Raw genomic sequence first — 19,015 nt, forward strand, 5'->3', positions numbered from 1 at the left:
CTTAAGGGATGACAACCCCACTCTATACATTTGGAAAAGGGCAGCACATGTGTGAAGGAGACATAGTCTTTATTCTCTCTACCAGCAATGCTAGATGCACGAAAGGATTCTCGGTCCTTTAAAATAGCACTTCAGGCCCCTGGGGACCCACCGCCCACAGAGGGAGAACCACAGCTCTCTACTAACGAGAGGCTAAAGCTCAGCAATAAACTCCAAGACACAGTTCAAAACCATTAGGTCAAAAATGCTGTGATACACGAATGCAGCTCTTCTCAGAAAATAAAAAGCAAAGCATTTCCCCCCAGAATCACAGAGTGTATTTCTCCTACGTAGGCTGGATCCATGCCAGCAGGCAGCCCCCCCTTATACAAAGCCACCAGAGCCTGCCCAGCAGTGTGACCAGGCTGTGCCTGGCAGGTTGGCACCTCCCAAGGGAGCTGTCTCTTTGGGGTAAAGGGCCCCAAACACTGGCTCGCCTCCCAGTAATGATGTATTCTAATCATTTTCCCTTTCCTAAAGTGAGAAGTTCTAAAGCTACTTTTTATCGACTCCCGACACACCAGTCATTTAGGAATGTGCCACCTAGTGTAAGCCCGTGATGGGCAGACGCAGCTCAACAAAGGCATCTCTCAATTTTTAGGCACCTCAGTTTCTGGAAGCTACACTAGAATGGTTTATTACTTGCTTGGCTGACACAAGTAGCATGGGGCTTAATATAAGAGAAAAACCCGTTGTTGTTGTTTTACATTGATAAATGTAATTTTTTAAAAGTAGAGTTCTCTAAGAGGGCAAAGGATATTATTCTAATAGTAGCCATGCGCACGAATCCATGTGCCAGTAGCTTGCTGCCACCCTCCTGTAGTTCCCCCTGTCCCCCCTCATAGCTTGCTGCCCTCCCCCTCCTGCAGCTCTCTGCCCGCTGCTCCACCCTCCTGTAGCTCCCCTTGTCCCCCCTTCATAGCTTGCTGCCCTGCCCCCTCCTGTAGTTCTCTGCCGCCCGCTTGTAGCTCGCTGCCCCACCCTCCTGCTGATCTGTGATCTGGACGTTACATGGTCAGTCATTACGCATCAAGGTGTAACGACCATTTGCATATTTCATCTTTATTATATAGCAGTGATGGCGAACCTATGACACATGTGTCAGAGGTGACATGCGAACTCATTTTTTTGGTTGATTTTTCTTTGTTAAATGGCATTTAAATATATAAAATAAATATCAAAAATATAAGTCTTTGTTTTACGATGGTTGCAAATATCAAAAAATTTCTATATGTGACACGGCACCAGAGTTAAGTTAGGGTTTTTCAAAATGCTGACACCCCGAGCTCAAAAGGTTCACCATCACTGCTATATAGGATGATGTCAGCGTGCCTTGCCAAGGACCCACACTAGCCTGTGAAATGGGGTGAGGGGTGACTATGGGAAATTGTCCACCTAGTAAGCTGACTCGAGGATACTAATAGAAATGAGTGCTCATAACATTCTTGCATAAAAGTTTTAACCCAAAAGTACCTGGAAGTTTTAGAAACAGGTTACCATGTGGTGGATTGAGAGCATGTGGTGGCCCCCAAATGCAAAGATATAAGCTGCTTTAATTAATCAAATCTGTGGAATCATTTCTTCAATGGGCACAACCTTGGAGAGAACGAACCCAGAAATACTCCAGAGACTTTCCTCTATGGGGTGACAGCTTTGGAGGAGCTTCTCTACCACGTTCCTTGAGTTTAGGACTGAGTAAACACCCAGTGGGAGTTAAAACCTTGGCGTTGACTCCCTCAAATCCAGGTTTTCCAAACCACTGAAGCAAAGTGCGGAGGCAATCGGTGGGGCCCAGAAAACGAAGTGTGGTGTTGAGGGCACGACCAGCTGCCTGGGCTGCCCAAGGGCTTGGCTGTGAGCTGTGTTTCCTCTTACTGTCAACAATGAGTGGGTTGTACAAAGTGTACAGAGAGTAGAGAATATCATCAACTTCTCTCTCGGAGGTGGGTCAAACAAGTCAGCTATCGGGATAGCACAAGCCCCTTTTAGAAGCCCACCTTCACATTAGTCACATCGTGGACATAAGCAAGGAGGCATTAAATCCTGGCTGCGGTGGCTGAGTGTTACCTCTGAACCAGGAGGTCACAGTTCGATTCCTGGTCAGGGCATATTCCCGAGTTGCAGGCGGCAGCCGATCAATGATTCTCTCTCATCGTTGATGTTTCTATTTCTCCCTCCCTCTCCCTTCCTCTTTGAAATCAATACAGATATATTAAAAAAGTAAAAAATAAAAAAAAATAAAAATAAATCCTAGATTCATCTCCAGGAGTAGAGAACACTGAGCAAGAGATGTTTGCTAAGAACGACCCAGTACTGGGGAGACAAAACAGGTGCGTAGGAACGAATCAGAGGCTATGGTCCAATTCAAAGTTATCGCCGGATGACATGAAGTTGGAAAACCCTTCGAGAGCAGACACAGGGCCAATATGAACTTGTTCTCGCTTTTATCTGTCCCACGAAGACTTTCCTGAATCACCAGATGCTACCCCTGCTTTACAAGAGAAAGAAGGAAGGAAGGAGAGCGGACAGACTCAGTCTGGTTAGAAAATCCTCGCTCTGTTCCTTATGGCCTGGGTGACCTTGGACAGGTCACCAAACCAATGTGCACCTTCTGGTCTCATACAAGGAAGAGGGTGACATGGCCTTTCTGAGAGGGTTGTGGCACAGCTTCCTCCCAGCAGAGCCCATAACCAGCGTCTGGCATAGACTGAAACCCTGCAGCAGATTTGCATCTTATCTCTAGATTTTGAGACGGAGGTGCCATAGTATTCAGTCTGACCTCAGTCCAATCCTCCTGGACAAATGACAAATCCGAGTCTCCCTGCAAAATTCCCGACACGCAGAGGTTTACGAGTGACTCCCCAGAAGTTCCACCCCCTTTCTGGGGCACTCCGGGCCCACTACCTGGCTCCCCCCCACACTTGTTTAGGCACAACCCTGATGTGCATAACTCATTCCTCAATGAACACTTCCACTCCTATTAGGACTGGAACATTGTACCCACAGAGCTGAAAAGAACACCCCGTTTCCAAAACAAGGCTTTTGATCTTCCTGAAAAACTAATCTTTTAAAGTGAACCCCACTGCTGCTGGGAGCTAGCTCAAGACTCCTTGTGAGAAACAGAAGCCTCCTGCAAATGTGTCCTTCAAATCTCTCCTCCGCTCACGCCAGGCCCATGGCAGAGGCCTCCAGGAGTCCTTGGCTTCCACTGCCAGCCCCTTCCTGCAATCCAAAGTGATGGACGAGCCCACTAATTGAGCATCATTAGCAGATTGAGATCGTAGTCACCGGGCCTTAAGCACTTGGCAGGCTCTGAAGTCCCCAGGGAATCGTGGCACCAATAAACCCAGCATAATGTGTGATTATGTGTCAGCTACACCCAGGCTCTTTTGGCTCCAGAGGCAAATGAACATTTCTGCGGTGTCCTTGGGGGAAAAGGCCAAGGAAGGAAAAGGAAAAGAGTGTCCCTTCGTTACAGAGTAAGATCAGAAAGCCCGCTGACCCGCCAGAGAAAAAGGGGCAGCTGCTTCCCACCAGAGGCCAAAGTCCAGCTCAGAGCAAGACAACGGGATCCAGTCCAACACCAAACCAGTTTTCCTGCAGCATCCTCTCAAGTGACCGTTGGCCTGGCCCCGCAAAGGAGCCCGCCCACAGCAGGGGACACAGAGGCTGCCCGCTCCCCAAATCTGCTTTGGGACCCAAGATCAAGCCTGCGTCATCCCAAACCATCATCCTTCACCGCCAACTGCCCAGACTGCACTTGGAAACCTAGGAGGAAGGACTTTTACTGTGTACTACGTAAATACTTAAAAATCATCTCCACGACTTCGAACGGTATATTCACAACACCTAAACTCCACATTGGATCCATGGCGTGGCTCCTACCTCTGACAGTAAAGATTAGTGGCCCACCTGGACGAGGAGACAGGATTACTGGTCCGGGTCCAGGCTGTGCCACCAACTAACTCACTGAGTCGCTTCAGGCAAGTCACTGAACAAACCGCAGGTTCCAATCCTCGGGTGTGAGATGAGTCTCACGGGAGTCGTGTTCTCCAAAGAGCCATCGACAGGCCTTCTGTTCTAAAGGCCAGGGATGGTTGTCGCAAGACAGTGTGCCCAGGAATAGTCCCAGGGAATGGGCACAGGAGAGTACTAGTGCTCACCAGTTTCCCACCTCCGCCCCTTCCTGGAGATCAAACAAAACATTTCAGGCCCCTTTGTGGTTGGGTGGGTCCATGTGACTAGTTCAGGCCAAAGGGCTGTGACTGGAGGCCAAAGCCCTTAAGAGCCAGTGTGTGATGCCTAGCTGCTCCCCCCATCTACCCCCCCCCCCAAACCCATTAAAGCCTGGAGTGCTGCCTGGGCTGCAGCAGACCCTGGCAGAGGGTTATTTGTTACCATAGATTAATCCAGTCTCCCCTAAGTGATTCAAGGACCCCAAAGGTCACCTGATTTACGACAAATGGAGGGAGAACAGCTTCCCAGTAAGTGGCCGGTGTGGCTAGCGGCTGTCATTTGTTTCCCCCAACTTCTTTGCCGACAGAATTCAAATTTAGCTCATCACAGGGATGTGGTCAGCCCCAGGACTGTGACATAACAAATCAAATGGGTGTTGCTTTTTTAAGCCTCTGCATTGCTGATCATTTGTTGTACAGCAATAGAAATACAATGCAGCAGGGTGAGGGTGAGATAGTGAAAAGTCCCTCCTCATCAAAGCTAAAGCTACATCCTCTGATGAGTTTATCAGCAATAAAGCCAATCTCCATATGTTTATTTCTATGTTTATTTCTCAATTAGTTCTGAGCTTCAGATGACTTTTTAGGTGTTTTCTTTTATTCACCCCATGCTAACCCCAAGCATTTTGTTACTCTGTAGCCAGAAGCATTCCTACATAATACAGACACCCTCAGCAACTCTTTAAAATGAGGCTCAGATGTGGTAGAAGGACCCAAATCCTGTCACTTCAGAATATAGACAGCTGGAAGACTGACTTCATATTTTATCTTTACTCCACAAAAAAATCCTCTCTATCCCCCAAAAACCACAACCGATGAAGGGAAAGGCTTAACAGTCACCGAGCAGGTGAGAAAACAAAACAATGAACCTTCTCCATGGGAACCAGAAATCCCAACCCCAAGTTTTGTTGTTTTCAGTTCTCAAATAATCACCTAAGAGTAACTGGCCTTTTAGATGTAGTTTAAATGAATGGCAAGGAGCTGGGAGATTTTCTAGCAAGGCCGCATGCAGCAAGCCAAATTGCTGTTTGCATCTCCAGGAAGTATGCTTCTCCGGCTCCTGGATCTCATCATTCCTGACAACAGCGCCCTCCACTGGGCTGCAAATGCCTACCTTGTATGCTGCTAATTCCATAATACACCACCCTCAGCTTCCTGGAACTGAGTGGGCATCAGCATAAAAACGAAATGTGAGCCCTGACTGGCTTGGCTCAGTGGATAGAGCGTCAGGCTGCGGACTGAAGGGTCCCAGGTTCAATTCCGGTCAAGGGCATGTACCTTGGTTGCAGGCACACCCTCAGTAGGGGCTGTGCAGGAGGCAGCTGATCGATGTTTCTCTCTCATCGACGTTTCTAACTCTCTATCCCTCTCCCTTCTTCTTGTAAAAAATCATAAAATATAGTTAAAAAACAAACAAACAAAAAAACGAAATGTGAGATTTTTGAGGCTGTCCCAGGGCCCGTTGAACTGAGCATTGAGAGGCAGCTTTCAGGGGAAGGAGAGCAGTCCTCTCCTTGAAGTTCAAAATACATCAGGGGAAACGAAGTCCCCAAATTTGGTAGCAGGTGTCATCAAATGAGTGCAACCTCTTTCCTTGATTAGAGTACAGTCCCTCATTTTTTTTTATAAAAAAGAATTTCAAAAGCTTGTAGTCTAATCAGTTTTTTCTACAACTAAAGACACTATGATCTAGAGAAATTACTTAAACATAAAAATGCCGGATTTTGAATCCTGTTCTTCTGAGTGTTTGCTCCGCCAGATTTACTGTTCTCTAGCTGTGAGGGCTAGAAGGGCTCCTCTGAGAACTGTTCCTGGAGGCAGGGTTGCCCTGTCTGGTTCAGGCGGACCTGAACCTCTGAGAAGCAGAGAAACTTGAGCTCTGGCGGTTTCCATGGTGACCACTGAGCCGGGTGCATGCTCTAATGAGGCTGGCTGACTAGCCAGCACTTAGGGAGCAAAGGTTGTGGGGCATTCCAGGAAAAACCCACATGCCGCTGAGCTGCTCGGATGACATGTGAATGGGCGGCTACCCTGCCAACAAACACTTCATTCAGGAGACAGACACACAGCTCTCTGAAGTCTACGTGTCTGGCCCCATGCCAGGCTCTTTTCCATACATTATTTCATTTAATCATTACCAAACATTATAAAGCAGGTTAGAATTCCATCCCCTTTTGCTAAGGAGTAAACTGAGGCAGCTCCCTCTCACTCGGGATCCCTGAGCTTATAAAGGTGGCTCTAAGCCTTATTCATCCACTCTGACAAACTGAAACTGTTCTAACAAAACTAACATAGGGAACTCCCTGTAGTCTTCTAAAGAAAAGCTGGTCGTGATTGTTTGTCTCAGAGGGAAAAACAAGTTCAGAGTGTCATCTTAAAATATTAAGTCATGAGAAAAATTCCCTAAAGAAGGTTTGGAACACCTGAACATTAGGTCAATAATGAGAAAAAGAGCAGAAATGACCCTACACCAAAGCAAAGCAGGTGTTCTGTGAAATCATATGAATAGGTGTGAGTTAGAGGGCCTTGGGAACCGCAATCACATCTATGTCACATGACTGTCATTGATGCCAGGAATGCCATATTTAGTAAATAAATTTTGCTTGAGTTGAGACTTTTGTTCCTTGTTTAAAGGTAAGTATTCTTAAGAGGAAAAAATAACCCCACTAACACAATAGCAGCCATCAGCACCTTAGTATGAATTAGCACATCAGTGTCCTATTGCTGAGGGAACACAGCGGTGGAAGGAGAAAGAGGGAGGGGCCACGGGGAGACAGATACAAAGCACGAAGCAGTGCCTAGAAAAGACAGGCTCTGGAAGAGATCCCAGAAGCCAGGATCATCCTGAAGACACCGAGCTTGCAAATAAAATGGAAGTTCCAAAACCAAATGGATGAATTTACAGTTCTCTACTTTATTGCAAATACATAAGGACTCATCTTCCATCTGTAAGAAGAAACGGAGTGTGCTTCATGTCTCCACAAAATCTGTGCTGGCAAATCCATACTTAACCCTCTGTGTTGTGATTCCAGAGATCCCACTCTACAGAAACTAACTACCGAAGAGAAGAGCTTCGGCACAGTGCCTGTGACGACCATCAGCCACACAGGAAATATGATCGTGACACCAGACTATTCCCTTAAAAGTGGTAATGATATGACAAGACCCTGATGATTCCTCCTGGATCCCAAAAGGCCGAAGCCCATTGGATCTCAGAGGTCAGGGTTGACATAGAGGCAGTACTCACTCGAAAGACCTTCTCCACTCTTGCAATGCTTTTCCCAAAGATGGTTCCAAGTTGGTCTCCAATTCCAGCCAATAAGAAACCAAAGAGTGGAATTCCAAAGATGGCATATAAAATACAAAAGATTTTGCCTCCTTCAGTGCTCGGAGCAATATTCCCATACCCTGGTGAGAAATATTAAAAAGAGAGAGGGAGAGTGGTGAGGTAGCAGAGAAATTAGAGTACAGAACCAAAGACTCCACAGACCCTTCCAAACCTTCCTGCATCCCCACCCCCAATTTGATGAACTTTAGGAAGTAGCACTTCATTTTAAAGGCCCGTAAACTTCAGAACACTGTTCCCATTGTCTCCTTTCCTTCCTTCTTGTCAATAGTTTTAAGGAGATCCAGGTTTCCTGGATCTAATGTGTTTAGTTAGGTTACTTTTTAGGAAATGTGTGGTCACCCAAAATTGCATTTCTAATGGAAAGTGGTAGTATCCATTTCAGAAACACCAACATCCTGGACCGGTCTGGTCTAGGGACACCTGCACACCTAAGAAGGGTTCGCCATTGTTGTTTTTAGGTTGGAAATGAGCCCCTCCAGACTGTGGCTGCCTTCAACATTTGCCTTCCCAGGGTCATGGGTACCCCGCACTGAGGAGGCTATGTGGTCTAGCACACATTCAGAAAGGACCCATGGACCACACAGCCCTAGCCGGGGAAGCCTGAAAACAGTCAAGAGCGGGGGAAGGACAGTGGCTCTTTTTCTCTCTACTGGGAACCCTGCATCATCTCTGAGTCCAGCCTATCCCCTCACCCACTTCTTTTATTTTTTAAATATATTTTATTGGTTTTTTACAGAGAGGAAGGGAGAGGGATAGAGAGTAAGAAATATTGATGAGAGAGAAACATGGATCAATTGCCTCCTGCACACCTCCTACTGGGGATGTGCCCGCAACCAAGGTACATGCCCTTGACTGGAATCGAACCTGGGACCTTTCAGTCCGCAGGCCGATGCTCTATCTACTTCCGGTTAGGGCCTCCCACCCACTTCTTGCATCAAGGGATATCAAGTGCTAAATAAATGTTTGTTGGTGGAATGGATGTTTACAGATAAAAGAAGCCCTTCATAGCCAGGTCTACCAGTATGTTTGTCAAACAATGCTTTGGAAACACCAACATCTTAAGACTGCAGCAAGTACATATTAGTAAGTAACTGAGGTAGAGTGAATAGTGGCCTTACTCTATATGGATGGGACTAAAGACAGTGGTGTTGGAGGAAATTGGCTTATGGCACTAGCACAGTTTGTATAGAAATGAGTCTAAGTCATTTGTTACTCATTTTCATGTCAAGGAGTATCTAGGTAGTCACCTGACTATCCTCCGATATCAGGGTGACTCATGTGAGGTCTATTTTTAAAGCCATCAGTGGGTGAGTTATTGGGTTCATGGTTAGCAGCACAGGAAAGAATAACGTTGATGATTGGTCCACCAATCCTCCTCTATGCATGTGGCGAGCTCACTGGTGCTTTCTGCCCTTGAGCAATGAGTCACCTTGCTATTTGCCTTTTCAACTTTCCACTTGGAATCATTCAAACCTCTTATCACAAAGTATCTAAATCACAGTTGCTGTTTCATCAAGGAGTGTTCAGTCAAGCCTCCTAAATCTTGCATTTCTTTGACTCACCACCGTTTTGACTTAATGGTGAGAAAAACACACACACAACAATAACCAACCCTTGGAACTTTTTTCAGGTGCTTTCAGGAACTTGGAAACAATTCTTTTTCTCAGCAGCCCCCTCTAGAATAATCCAATTTACACAACATAGCCCTCTTGGAGAGGGAACACATGTGCCTATACAGTTTCACATTATGCAGGTTTAAGGTTCCCTCTCGGAAACATTCTAGTAACTTCTGGAAACATTCATACTCTTGCTTGGCTGTCTCATAATTGCCTGACTACTATCAAGGGATCTGGGTTTTTTTTTTCAGTCTGATAACTCAGAAAAAAATATACTGCAGACACCGGCAAACGAACCTAGGCTTTGAACCTGCTGACGAGGCATCTTCACAGCCCTGACCAATGCTGTGCACACTTCCTCTTCCTCTCAGAGAGGACCTGCCCCCACCCCTGAGTCAGGGGTCATCCAGGGTCATCACGAGCATGAGAGAGAAGTAAGAAGACAGAGGCTCCAGATTCAATTCATTTCATTCTACCCAGTTGTCCTTAGACTCACTTAACCACTGCAAACCCTGGTGTTGGAGGGGTTCAAGGACAACATGGGGGAAAAAATCAATGAAGTGTCAAGTACCACACCAATGGAAAGTAGTATTATCATCACTGGCTCCTTATTTACCCAGTGTTTCACAGAGAGGAACACTAAAGTCAAATTAAAGCAAAGTTCGTAGGTTAAGGCGCCAGTGAGGTGATATTTACGTCTCTAAACATATTTAAGGGCATCGTGTCATATCAGACACAAAGTAATCGCCATTCCCGAGTGACGCTGTACTTTGTGCATGGGTGTGCGCATGCGCTTTTTTGTCCCCTGCCTCCAATGAACTATTTGGAGTGACTGCTGCAGTTGGACTGTCAACCCTGTGCCTCTAGGAAAAGCCTAGAACTTCCATTTTGGAACTTTGAGGCAATAGGAGGCCCACATTCCTGGATTCTTGGCTCTAGTCCTACCTGGCCTGTTAGACTGTCCTGCCCAGCCTTCCAGAATGCTTGGGAGAACTTTGAAGTGAGGTTTGAGGGTTGTACGTAGGCTCTAGAACTAGAGATAAATGTGGATTCTTGTCTGGTTCTTCCGCTTACTAACTCTCGGATGTTGGCAACCCACCTAACCTTTCTGCCTCCTGCTCCGCATTTGAGCAGTGAGGCTCTTTGATAGCACTCACCTTATAGCTACTAAAGGTGAGATGTGTTACCTGTGAAGATTAAATATGTGTATGTGAAGCCCGATGCACAGGAGGCGCTCAGAAAGTATTAGCGATTATCGTCTTGTGGTTTCCAGTAGGAAGAAATCACTTCTGAGCCATATGTCTCCAGGAAAATGAAGCCCCAGGAGAAAACAGATGGCTGGCTCCTACTTTCCCTCCGGAAACTCTGCTGTTCTCCCACAGTGCCAGGACACGGGACAGAATGTACCTCCAGTGGCTGGCTCACTGACCTGGGCGGGCCCATGGCTGGATTTGGGGTGTGGGCATCTCTTGATGCAGCAGGAGGCTGTGAAAGCTGGGAAATGAGAGGGGATACACAGCTACCAGAGAAGCAATCAATGAGGCAGACCTAGCCCAGACGATTGGAACTGGATTTAAGTAAAACAAAAGACATCCAAGGAGCTACTCCATCAACTGGCTTCTGGTGACTTTCAAAGGAGATGAGCCCAGTGAGGACCGTTTGCAACATGTGAGAAGGACCAAGGTGGGGCTTAGCTCCATTGACCCCCCAGCTAGGAAACAGTCCCATGAAGAGAGGCCGATGTTTAGGGAGGATGTGTGCCCGAGGAGCACACAGATGATGCTCTTATTTGCTATTTATGTGCCAAAGTCACACCTTCGCCAACCCACGTGCTATGCAGCCCTGCTGTGTGCTGACAAGTGTGCATTCTAAAACCAGAATGTCTTTGTACACAGGGCTGGCTTGATGGGTGTGAAACCTGTGCAAACAGAAGCCCCATTTCGAGGGGCCCTGTGCTGTGGGTAGTGCTCTGCTGGTGCCGTTTTGACATTCGTACGCATTTCTTCGCAAGGAGACCACATTTTCATTGTGCACCGGGCCCCGCACATTCTGTAGCTGGTCCTGCTGAATGAAGCTACTAAACTCCACTGCTTCCTCACTGTGAGACATTGGGCAAGTTACTTAACGTCTCTGAGCCTCAGTCTTCTCATCAGTAAAATGAGGCTAATAAATAGTACCTGCCTCCTGTGGTTAACACTAGATTGCCCAAGGAAGTCATTTTGACTGCTTTTTACTTTCAATTAGAAAAACAATTATGTATATAAGGACACAATGTCTTAGAATTTTGTGACTTTTTGTTCAACATATAAATGCGTTTATTAATAATTGTAGTTACCTCCCCCTCCTTCATTTCGGGTATATATATATGTGTTATACCTATATTGCCCAAAAGCAGTCATTTTGACTGCTTGGGGAAATTTTAAATAATCAAATGACTCTTATTATTGAATTGAGTAAATTTCTTATATGACCAGTTCGGCTCTGTATTGAAATAACAGTTTTCATTTTTTTTTGATTACCGTCACATGATAACATACAAGTACATGATAAACTGTCGATACTTGATAAGTTGCAGTTGCTCAATAAGCTAAACTAGTACTTGTTATTCGAATCTTTATGCAGTGATACTTGTTCTAATAAGTTGTTTATTTTATTTCTTTTGCGCCCTAAATTCATGAAAGAAATGTCCAATAGAAGTGAGTTATTGGAAAAGCTAAGGAACATAAGTGAAGAGTGCTCCGATATTATTCTTTCACAATGCAGTCATTTTGACTGCTTTTGGGCAATATAGGTATATACTAAATTTCAGTCTTTCTAGTGTTAATGAGAGATTGTGAGAAGGCGCGTGGAGCACAGTGCCCTGAACCTGGCAAGTGCTCAGTGAATGCAGGCCACAGTGACTGCTATTTCCCAAATCATGGGTTAAACTTCCAACCAAGCGCTGGTTAATTAGAAATAGCTGCCCAGGTTCCTTGGCAGGCACAACTCTTAAATGAGGCTGCCAGGCAAGTAACACAGTTACTGGCTACCATCTGGAACCTGACCGCGGGCTCTCACTGATGTGGGTGGAGTCCGGTGACTCAATCCAAAAATGCCTCAAAGACTAAACTCCAGTTGCACTCGGGAGCTGTTGGTCAGAATGCCATCACCTGTGGCCCTTCTGTTGGTGCTTGTTTATGGGGAAGTCTCTGCATACAAGAGTGAGTGTCATGATTAGAAAAGCTAGTTACTGGGTTCTCTACCAGCAGAGTCCACATTCAAGGGCAGGTGGGACTTTTTCACATCAGCATTCGTTACTGAGAAAGGGGACAGGTACAGGGCAACCTCAACAAAGACGGAGCTGAGTCCATTCTTCCTCGTGGCGGGGCTCCTAGCTTGGAAAACGCCTAAATGCGTTCCCTTTGGCCATACACTTGTAAATCTTTCTGTATGTCTAAGTACAAGAAAAGCTTTCTAAAAAAAAGAAGGCCTTGATCCATTCAGATAAAAGAGACTTCTGATGCTGAGTAGTATCAGTAGTATCGCTGCTTTTCAGAAAAGAATCTATTATTCCTCAGATCTCTCTGCCTACATTCTAAGCAATGAACACGTTTTTGTGTGTCTGAAAGGTACACAACCTCATGCAGCCCGCGAAAGTCTTTCTGGAGAGCAATTTGGTGAGCCTTTAAAAGGCTCATGACCTTTGCCACGGCAATCCCTTGGGGATCTTTCCAAAGAAACAACCAACGGTGAAGACCACACTTCATGTACAGCAGTTTTCATGGTGATGCTAAAGGAAGAAACAGCTTCGGCCTCCAACAATATGGGATCACAGTGTGGATGATAGAAGCCATGGAACCCATCACAGATTGTTTTTCAGAGAAGCTTAGTAATAGGGGGACATGTTTCCAGTATTATGTCGTATATGAACTCAAGCAAGCAGGCTCATGTCGGTCCTTCACAAACAATGAAAAGACAGCTCCTCAGCTCCAGCTTCCCCCTGCCTGACTCCTACATTGTGAAAAATTTCTCAGGAAAAACTAAGAGGATCAGTGAGTTCTGATTTTCCTTAGAAGCTTTGCTACCATATATGATGAATGATGAAAAACCATTATTTCCTCACCTTATTATTCTACTAACATTGTACTATGGTTCTCTTTAGAATTCTCAAACTGTGTGACTTTATAAATACTCCCCACTTTGGAGTTAAAATTTAGCCAGCTAAATGGTGGCCATCTTACAATACATTATTTTTGCAATGTATTGAGAAAGAGGGACAAAATAGCCTTTTTTTCATTGAATGGAACAAGGACCCAATCTTTAGCACTAACACGGAGCCATGATACTGAAGTAGGCTTATGGTTTGGGTTTCATTTGTGTTTTTGTTTCATGCCTGTTTTATAGTCGTTTCTTGTTCAACATCCACCTTCCTTCAGATTTAGGGGAAAGTGCCAAGCCTGTGCCTCGGTATGACACAGCGTCCTGCTTCCCACTATAGAGGCAGCACCTTCCCAAGCAGCCAGGACACAAGCACGGGAACCCAGAAGCTCATCCAATGGGAGGCTCTGCCTAAGACTTTAAATCTAGAGCAAGTGGCCCACAGGAGGTAGGCGATGGCAGCAGCAGTGTCCAGCAAGGTCAGACCCTGGCCATGAAGGTCAGAGGATACTGTCTGGCCCTCCATGATCTCTGACCCAAACATATGTATTAGTTAGTATTTTTCAGTGCTGGGTAATAGAAAACCCGATGCAGGCTGGCTTAGGCAGAAAAGGAAATGCATGGAGCCTGGTAAACAGGAGATTTAGCATTTATTTCGTAACACTTCACAGACAGCTCCATCCAAAGCTCAAAAGATGTGAAAAGAAGCCTGTTTTTCACGCCCCCTTTCTTACTCTGCTTCTTTAGCTGAGTTCCAGGCATAGCAATTCAAGGAAATGACTGGCAGGGGCCTGGGCCTATCTCTTTCCAGATATACCTCCAGTAAGACAGGAAGTCACTTCCTCCAAAGGTCAAGTAACAGTCCAGGAACTGAGGTTCTTATTGGGCTAATCCCAATGAGTTAAGAGATCTCACGTCCATCTCTTAGCTAAGGACAGCGGTCACTCAGGTGCAAAGTAATGGATTTCTTAGTCTAGACAAGGTGATTCTTCCTCTGAGACCTGGAGGCCAAGAGTGGGGAAGAGGACCACTGGGGAAATGGTTTTCAGAATAAGTAAATGGATGCCAGGCATCAGAAACCAAGGACTACGTGTCATTTGTACAAACTCAAAGATTCTAGAATTAGAATATAAGAAAGTCAGGAAATGTTACATATCAAATATTTCTCATTAGAAACACCATTCCTTTATCACATAAGGTCATATGGGCCAATGAACACAGTTGTTCAAGAAACCAAGCCCCTGATTCCTAAGGAGTTGACACAATAAGTACCATAGGACTCCTACCAATGCAGCTGTAGTGTTTTTCAGTGCATCATACAGACCCTGATTTAGCCATTTTATAAAATGGGAAAATTTGAATGTTTTTCCTGCTGGGGCTGTGAGGTTGTGGACTAATCTTGTCTGGAGTGTCTGAAAAGGCTTCTAGCCCCCAAGACCCTAGTGCATGATGGCGAACCTATGACACACGTGTCAGAGGTCACACGCGAACTCATTTTTTTGGTTGATTTTTCTTTGTTAAATGGCATTATATATATAAAATAAACATCAAAAATATAAATCTTTGTTTTACTATGGTTGCAAATATCAAAAAATTTCTATATGTGACATGGCAACAGAGTTAAGTTAGGGTTTTTCAAAATGCTGACACACCGAGCTCAAAAGGTTCGCCATCACTGCCCTAGTGTAACGCACACCTCTAATATCTGTAATAGCTGATCTTAATGGATAAGCAGATTTGCAAGTGTGAATCTACTCTGACATATAATTAGATGAAGAGTCTTTTAAAAAAGAACAATTCTCTTTCATTCCAAATTTTCTTACGGCACATAACTTCCTTTATTGAGCCAATGTAGAAACACCACTTGTCCTAAAGGCTAGGTCTAAAAACACACAAAATGTGGTGCCTCTAAAACAACCCTTAGCCTCCTAAATGTACACCAATAAGAAGTTGATCACCAAAGCTGTGCATCCCCCCCCCAAGGGAGGCATACCCTTAGGCACCTACTTAACATGTGGTCATGAAGGACAAGGGGGAGAAGAGCCTCCCTGATGGCATAGCTGGTCTCAGAGAGCAGCAGATGGGAGGCCTCCTTTCCGGTGTTAAGGAAGGAACCCTCCCCTTGCAAGGGCAGAGGGGCCTCCCAATGCCTGCCCTCCGTTTCTATGGATGGGGACTGCTGTGCGTTTCCCATTCTTTTGAATGAGAATTTTTATTGACTTCACTACTGTAGTCGGGAAGATACCTGTCAAACTCATTTTCAGCAGAGCTGGGAGAGGGATAGCACCTAGCAATTCCACCATGTAGGAAAAGAAAATAAACAGAAGAAATACAGAGAATGATAAAAGAGCCCATCAGTTGCAAATCTCACAAAGTGCCAGCAAACATCCAATTAGGACGGCAAGGGTGTCACCTTGAACTTTGAAAGAGATATCTTTGTTTGCAGTAGGTGTGGGTAGAGGTTGAAGAGGGATAGCAGCTTAAGCCTCCCCCTCCGAGTCCCCCTCCCGCCCTGCAACCCTCCCGCCTTAATCCGGTCCAAAAAACAGGTGAGGCAGGACTATTCATAGAAGGAACACAGATGGGCCTGCCGTCTCTTTGGCAGCAGGAAAGGGGAGTCTTGGGATGTGCTACCTGAACAGCTAGCTGCCTGCTTCTCCCTGCTCTCCTCTCCCAGCCCCATTTAACATTCGGCAGATAGCTGGTACAGGAAGATCCAGTTTGTTTGGTGTCAAGTACTTCACAAAAACCTGCCCCAGCATAAATATTAAGCTTCCATTTTTTTTAAAAAAGAATGTGAAAAGAGCAGCAAAACTTACCAAAGAATAGAAGGCATTCAGTAGAAAAATGTCGCCCCAACCAGACAAAATTGTAACAAACTATGAAGTCATTGCCTCTAAGCATTTTCACAGAGAAACCACAAAGCAGCAATGCAAGAAATTAGGAAAATAGTAGTGGGATAACTAGTGAGGACGAAATGGGAGCTAATGGAATTCAGGAAAGAAATAGGAAGGGAAAAAAAATCCACTAATGATCATGAAATGAAAATAAAATTGGAAGGAACAGATGGCAGAATAGGCACTGTGAAGAACACACAAAAAAGGAATGGAGAGGATAAAATTACCAAAATGAGAACCAAATCATAAGCGTTAAAAAGGCACAGAGGAAAGTTACAGACATAAAATATAGGCAGAAAAGTGATAATATATGTGTAGTTGGAATCCCCAAAGGACAGAACTAAAACCATACAACAGAGAAAACGTTTGGAGATGACAATCGAGCAAACTTTCCTAAAATCAAAGGAACAAAACCGAGTAGTGTTATCAGATGAAAGATAAAGACATAATCTTTTGCATAGCTGCACAAAACATCAAGTCACTTACAAAAGGGAAAAATATTGGGCTGACATGAGATTTCTCCACCACAGCATAACCATCAGAAGAGAGCGAAACACCTACAACACCCTGAAAAACATGGGAGTCAAAGATTTCATTTCCAGCCAAACTGCCATTCCAGGGGAAAGTTATTTTGAACAACACAAGACCCTAGGGAATATGACTCCCGTGAGCCATTCTTAAGGCAACCATTTGAAGCTGAATTACAGCCAATCGGGTGAGGATGAGGAAAACCACGGCAAAAAAGACTCGAGATGAATACTGACGACATTTAACCGAGAACTACAACTAAAATAAATGTATCAGGAGAACAGACCAGAATGTAAATGATATACCCCAATGATATAGAATGACACAGAGTAATAATTGATAGTGGAAGAGGGAAAGGAGGAGGATGCTAAGCTCACCTTATATTGTAGCTGAGAGCCAAGAGGTATCATACATCGAAAGAGGGAAAATCAGCTGAAGTATATTTAATAATTTAAAAGTAAACATTAAAAGGATGGTATCCAGAGGGCGATGTCATTGTCCATAATAGGGAAATATTAGATATTGCTAAAAGATTAGAACACTAAGTTGTTAGATATTATTATAATTATAAAGTTAATCCCTAAGATAAAAGTACAAAACTCCCCCAGTATCAGAAACACGCAAATATTATACAACAAAAATTGCTGCAGGAAAGAAGTAATTATAGATCACCATATGATCAGTTGTGAAGAGCATTTATCTAGTCCAAGAAATGCAAATGTTCACATTTGATCTAATTAAACGACAGTGGGAGGACAGGAGGATGGGAAGAGAGCCGTCTCCAGTGGAGTGGATGAAAGAGAACTAACTCCTCACCTTCCACCACAGGAAGTCAAGACATAATCCCTAAAACCTGAACATTCAGGAAGTGGCTACATGAGTGTGATATTCAGAGTTATGGAGATAAATATCAAAATAACCAAGCAAAAGAGCATAAAGTGGTTGCCCTGGGGAGGTGAAAACTGCTGTTTTTCATAAACAAACCTTCTAGAACATTTATATGGTTCTTTCATATATAACTTTAATAAAAAGTACAATTTTTAAAAAGGAATTTGAGCACAACCGAGCAGTCTGAGTTCAACTCCCTGATTCATATTTGGATTTTTTCACTCTAACCTTGTCAGGAGGTTCTTTCAAACTAAAAGCTCCTGAGTTTTTTTTTTTTTTTTTAATATATTTTTATTGATTTCAGAGAGGAAGGGAGAGGGAGAGAAAGAGATAGAGACATTAATGATGAGAGAAAATCATTAATCAACTGCCTCTTGTATACCCCACACTGGGGATTGAGCCCCCAGCCTGGGCATGTGCCCTGCCCTGGAACCAAACCCATGACTTCTGGTGCATAGGTTGACACTCAACCACTGAGCCATACTGGCCAGGCTGGTTCATTTTTTTAAATGATTTTGAGAGAGAGAGAGAAAGAGAGAGAGAGAGAGAGAGAGAGAGAGAGAGAGAGAGAGATTGATTGAGATTTGTTTTCCACTTATTCATGCATTCATTGGTTGATTCTTGCATGTGCCCTGACTGGCCAATGAACCGCAACCTTGGCTATCACCACGACACTCTAACCGACTAAACTACTGGCCAGGTGCAGTTCTTCATTCCTCTTTGCCTTTCATCGAAAGCCACGACGACCCCTGCATTCATGTGACAGTGTTTCATAAGCCTCCTTCAGCCTTATGCTGCCGTGTGTTCTGCGAGGACGGAAGTTTGACAAGCGCCATCCCTCAGGATGGCCTGCAGAGGAAGCGAGAGCGGCAAGCAAACAGTTACCTATGGTGGTGATGACCGTTCCAGCGAAGAAAAAGGCACTTCCAAGGTCCCAGTGGCTGCTGTTGTTGGAGGAGTTTCCTATCGGACTCACTCCTGCGTTGTCAGCGTCAAGGGCATGCTGCAGAGAGAGTGAGAAAGCGCGAGGCTCGGTTAAAAAAGTTAAAGGAAAAGAATTTTCCTGCTCAACAACCTGCAGTGATCTACAGGGGACTGGTTACGTGAATGAGGGTACAGTCACAAAGAGAAACACTACACACCCACTAACTAAAACGAGAAAATGCGTGGTGAGTGGGGGAAAGTTAGGGTATATAGACTAATGGTGCCATTTGGGTAACATTTGTAGGCACAGGTTTATGCAACCCAGCCCTGGGTTATGCAAATTGCATACAGATTGCTTAGCAAAGACATAGAAGGGCTGTCTGAAAGTTGTTACCCAGAGTG

At 44.7% G+C, this 19,015-nt stretch overlaps 1 protein-coding gene across 3 annotated transcripts in view; it reads right to left on the reverse strand.

Moving 5' to 3' along the window:
• The window catches only part of KCNK10 (potassium two pore domain channel subfamily K member 10), a 111,558-nt gene that overhangs the window by 27,389 nt on the left and 65,154 nt on the right, over positions 1 to 19,015 (reverse strand). For all 3 annotated transcript variants that reach the window (XM_059688776.1, XM_059688766.1, XM_059688786.1), the window contains exons 3-4: positions 18,575 to 18,692; positions 7,522 to 7,682 (exon numbers count right to left, since the gene is read on the reverse strand). In XM_059688776.1, the coding sequence (XP_059544759.1) occupies positions 7,522 to 7,682; positions 18,575 to 18,692 (279 nt within the window). The remainder of the gene's footprint in view (positions 1 to 7,521; positions 7,683 to 18,574; positions 18,693 to 19,015) is intronic.

This window comes from Myotis daubentonii, chromosome 1, assembly GCF_963259705.1.
Source record: "Myotis daubentonii chromosome 1, mMyoDau2.1, whole genome shotgun sequence".
Lineage (NCBI taxonomy): Eukaryota > Metazoa > Chordata > Mammalia > Chiroptera > Vespertilionidae > Myotis > Myotis daubentonii.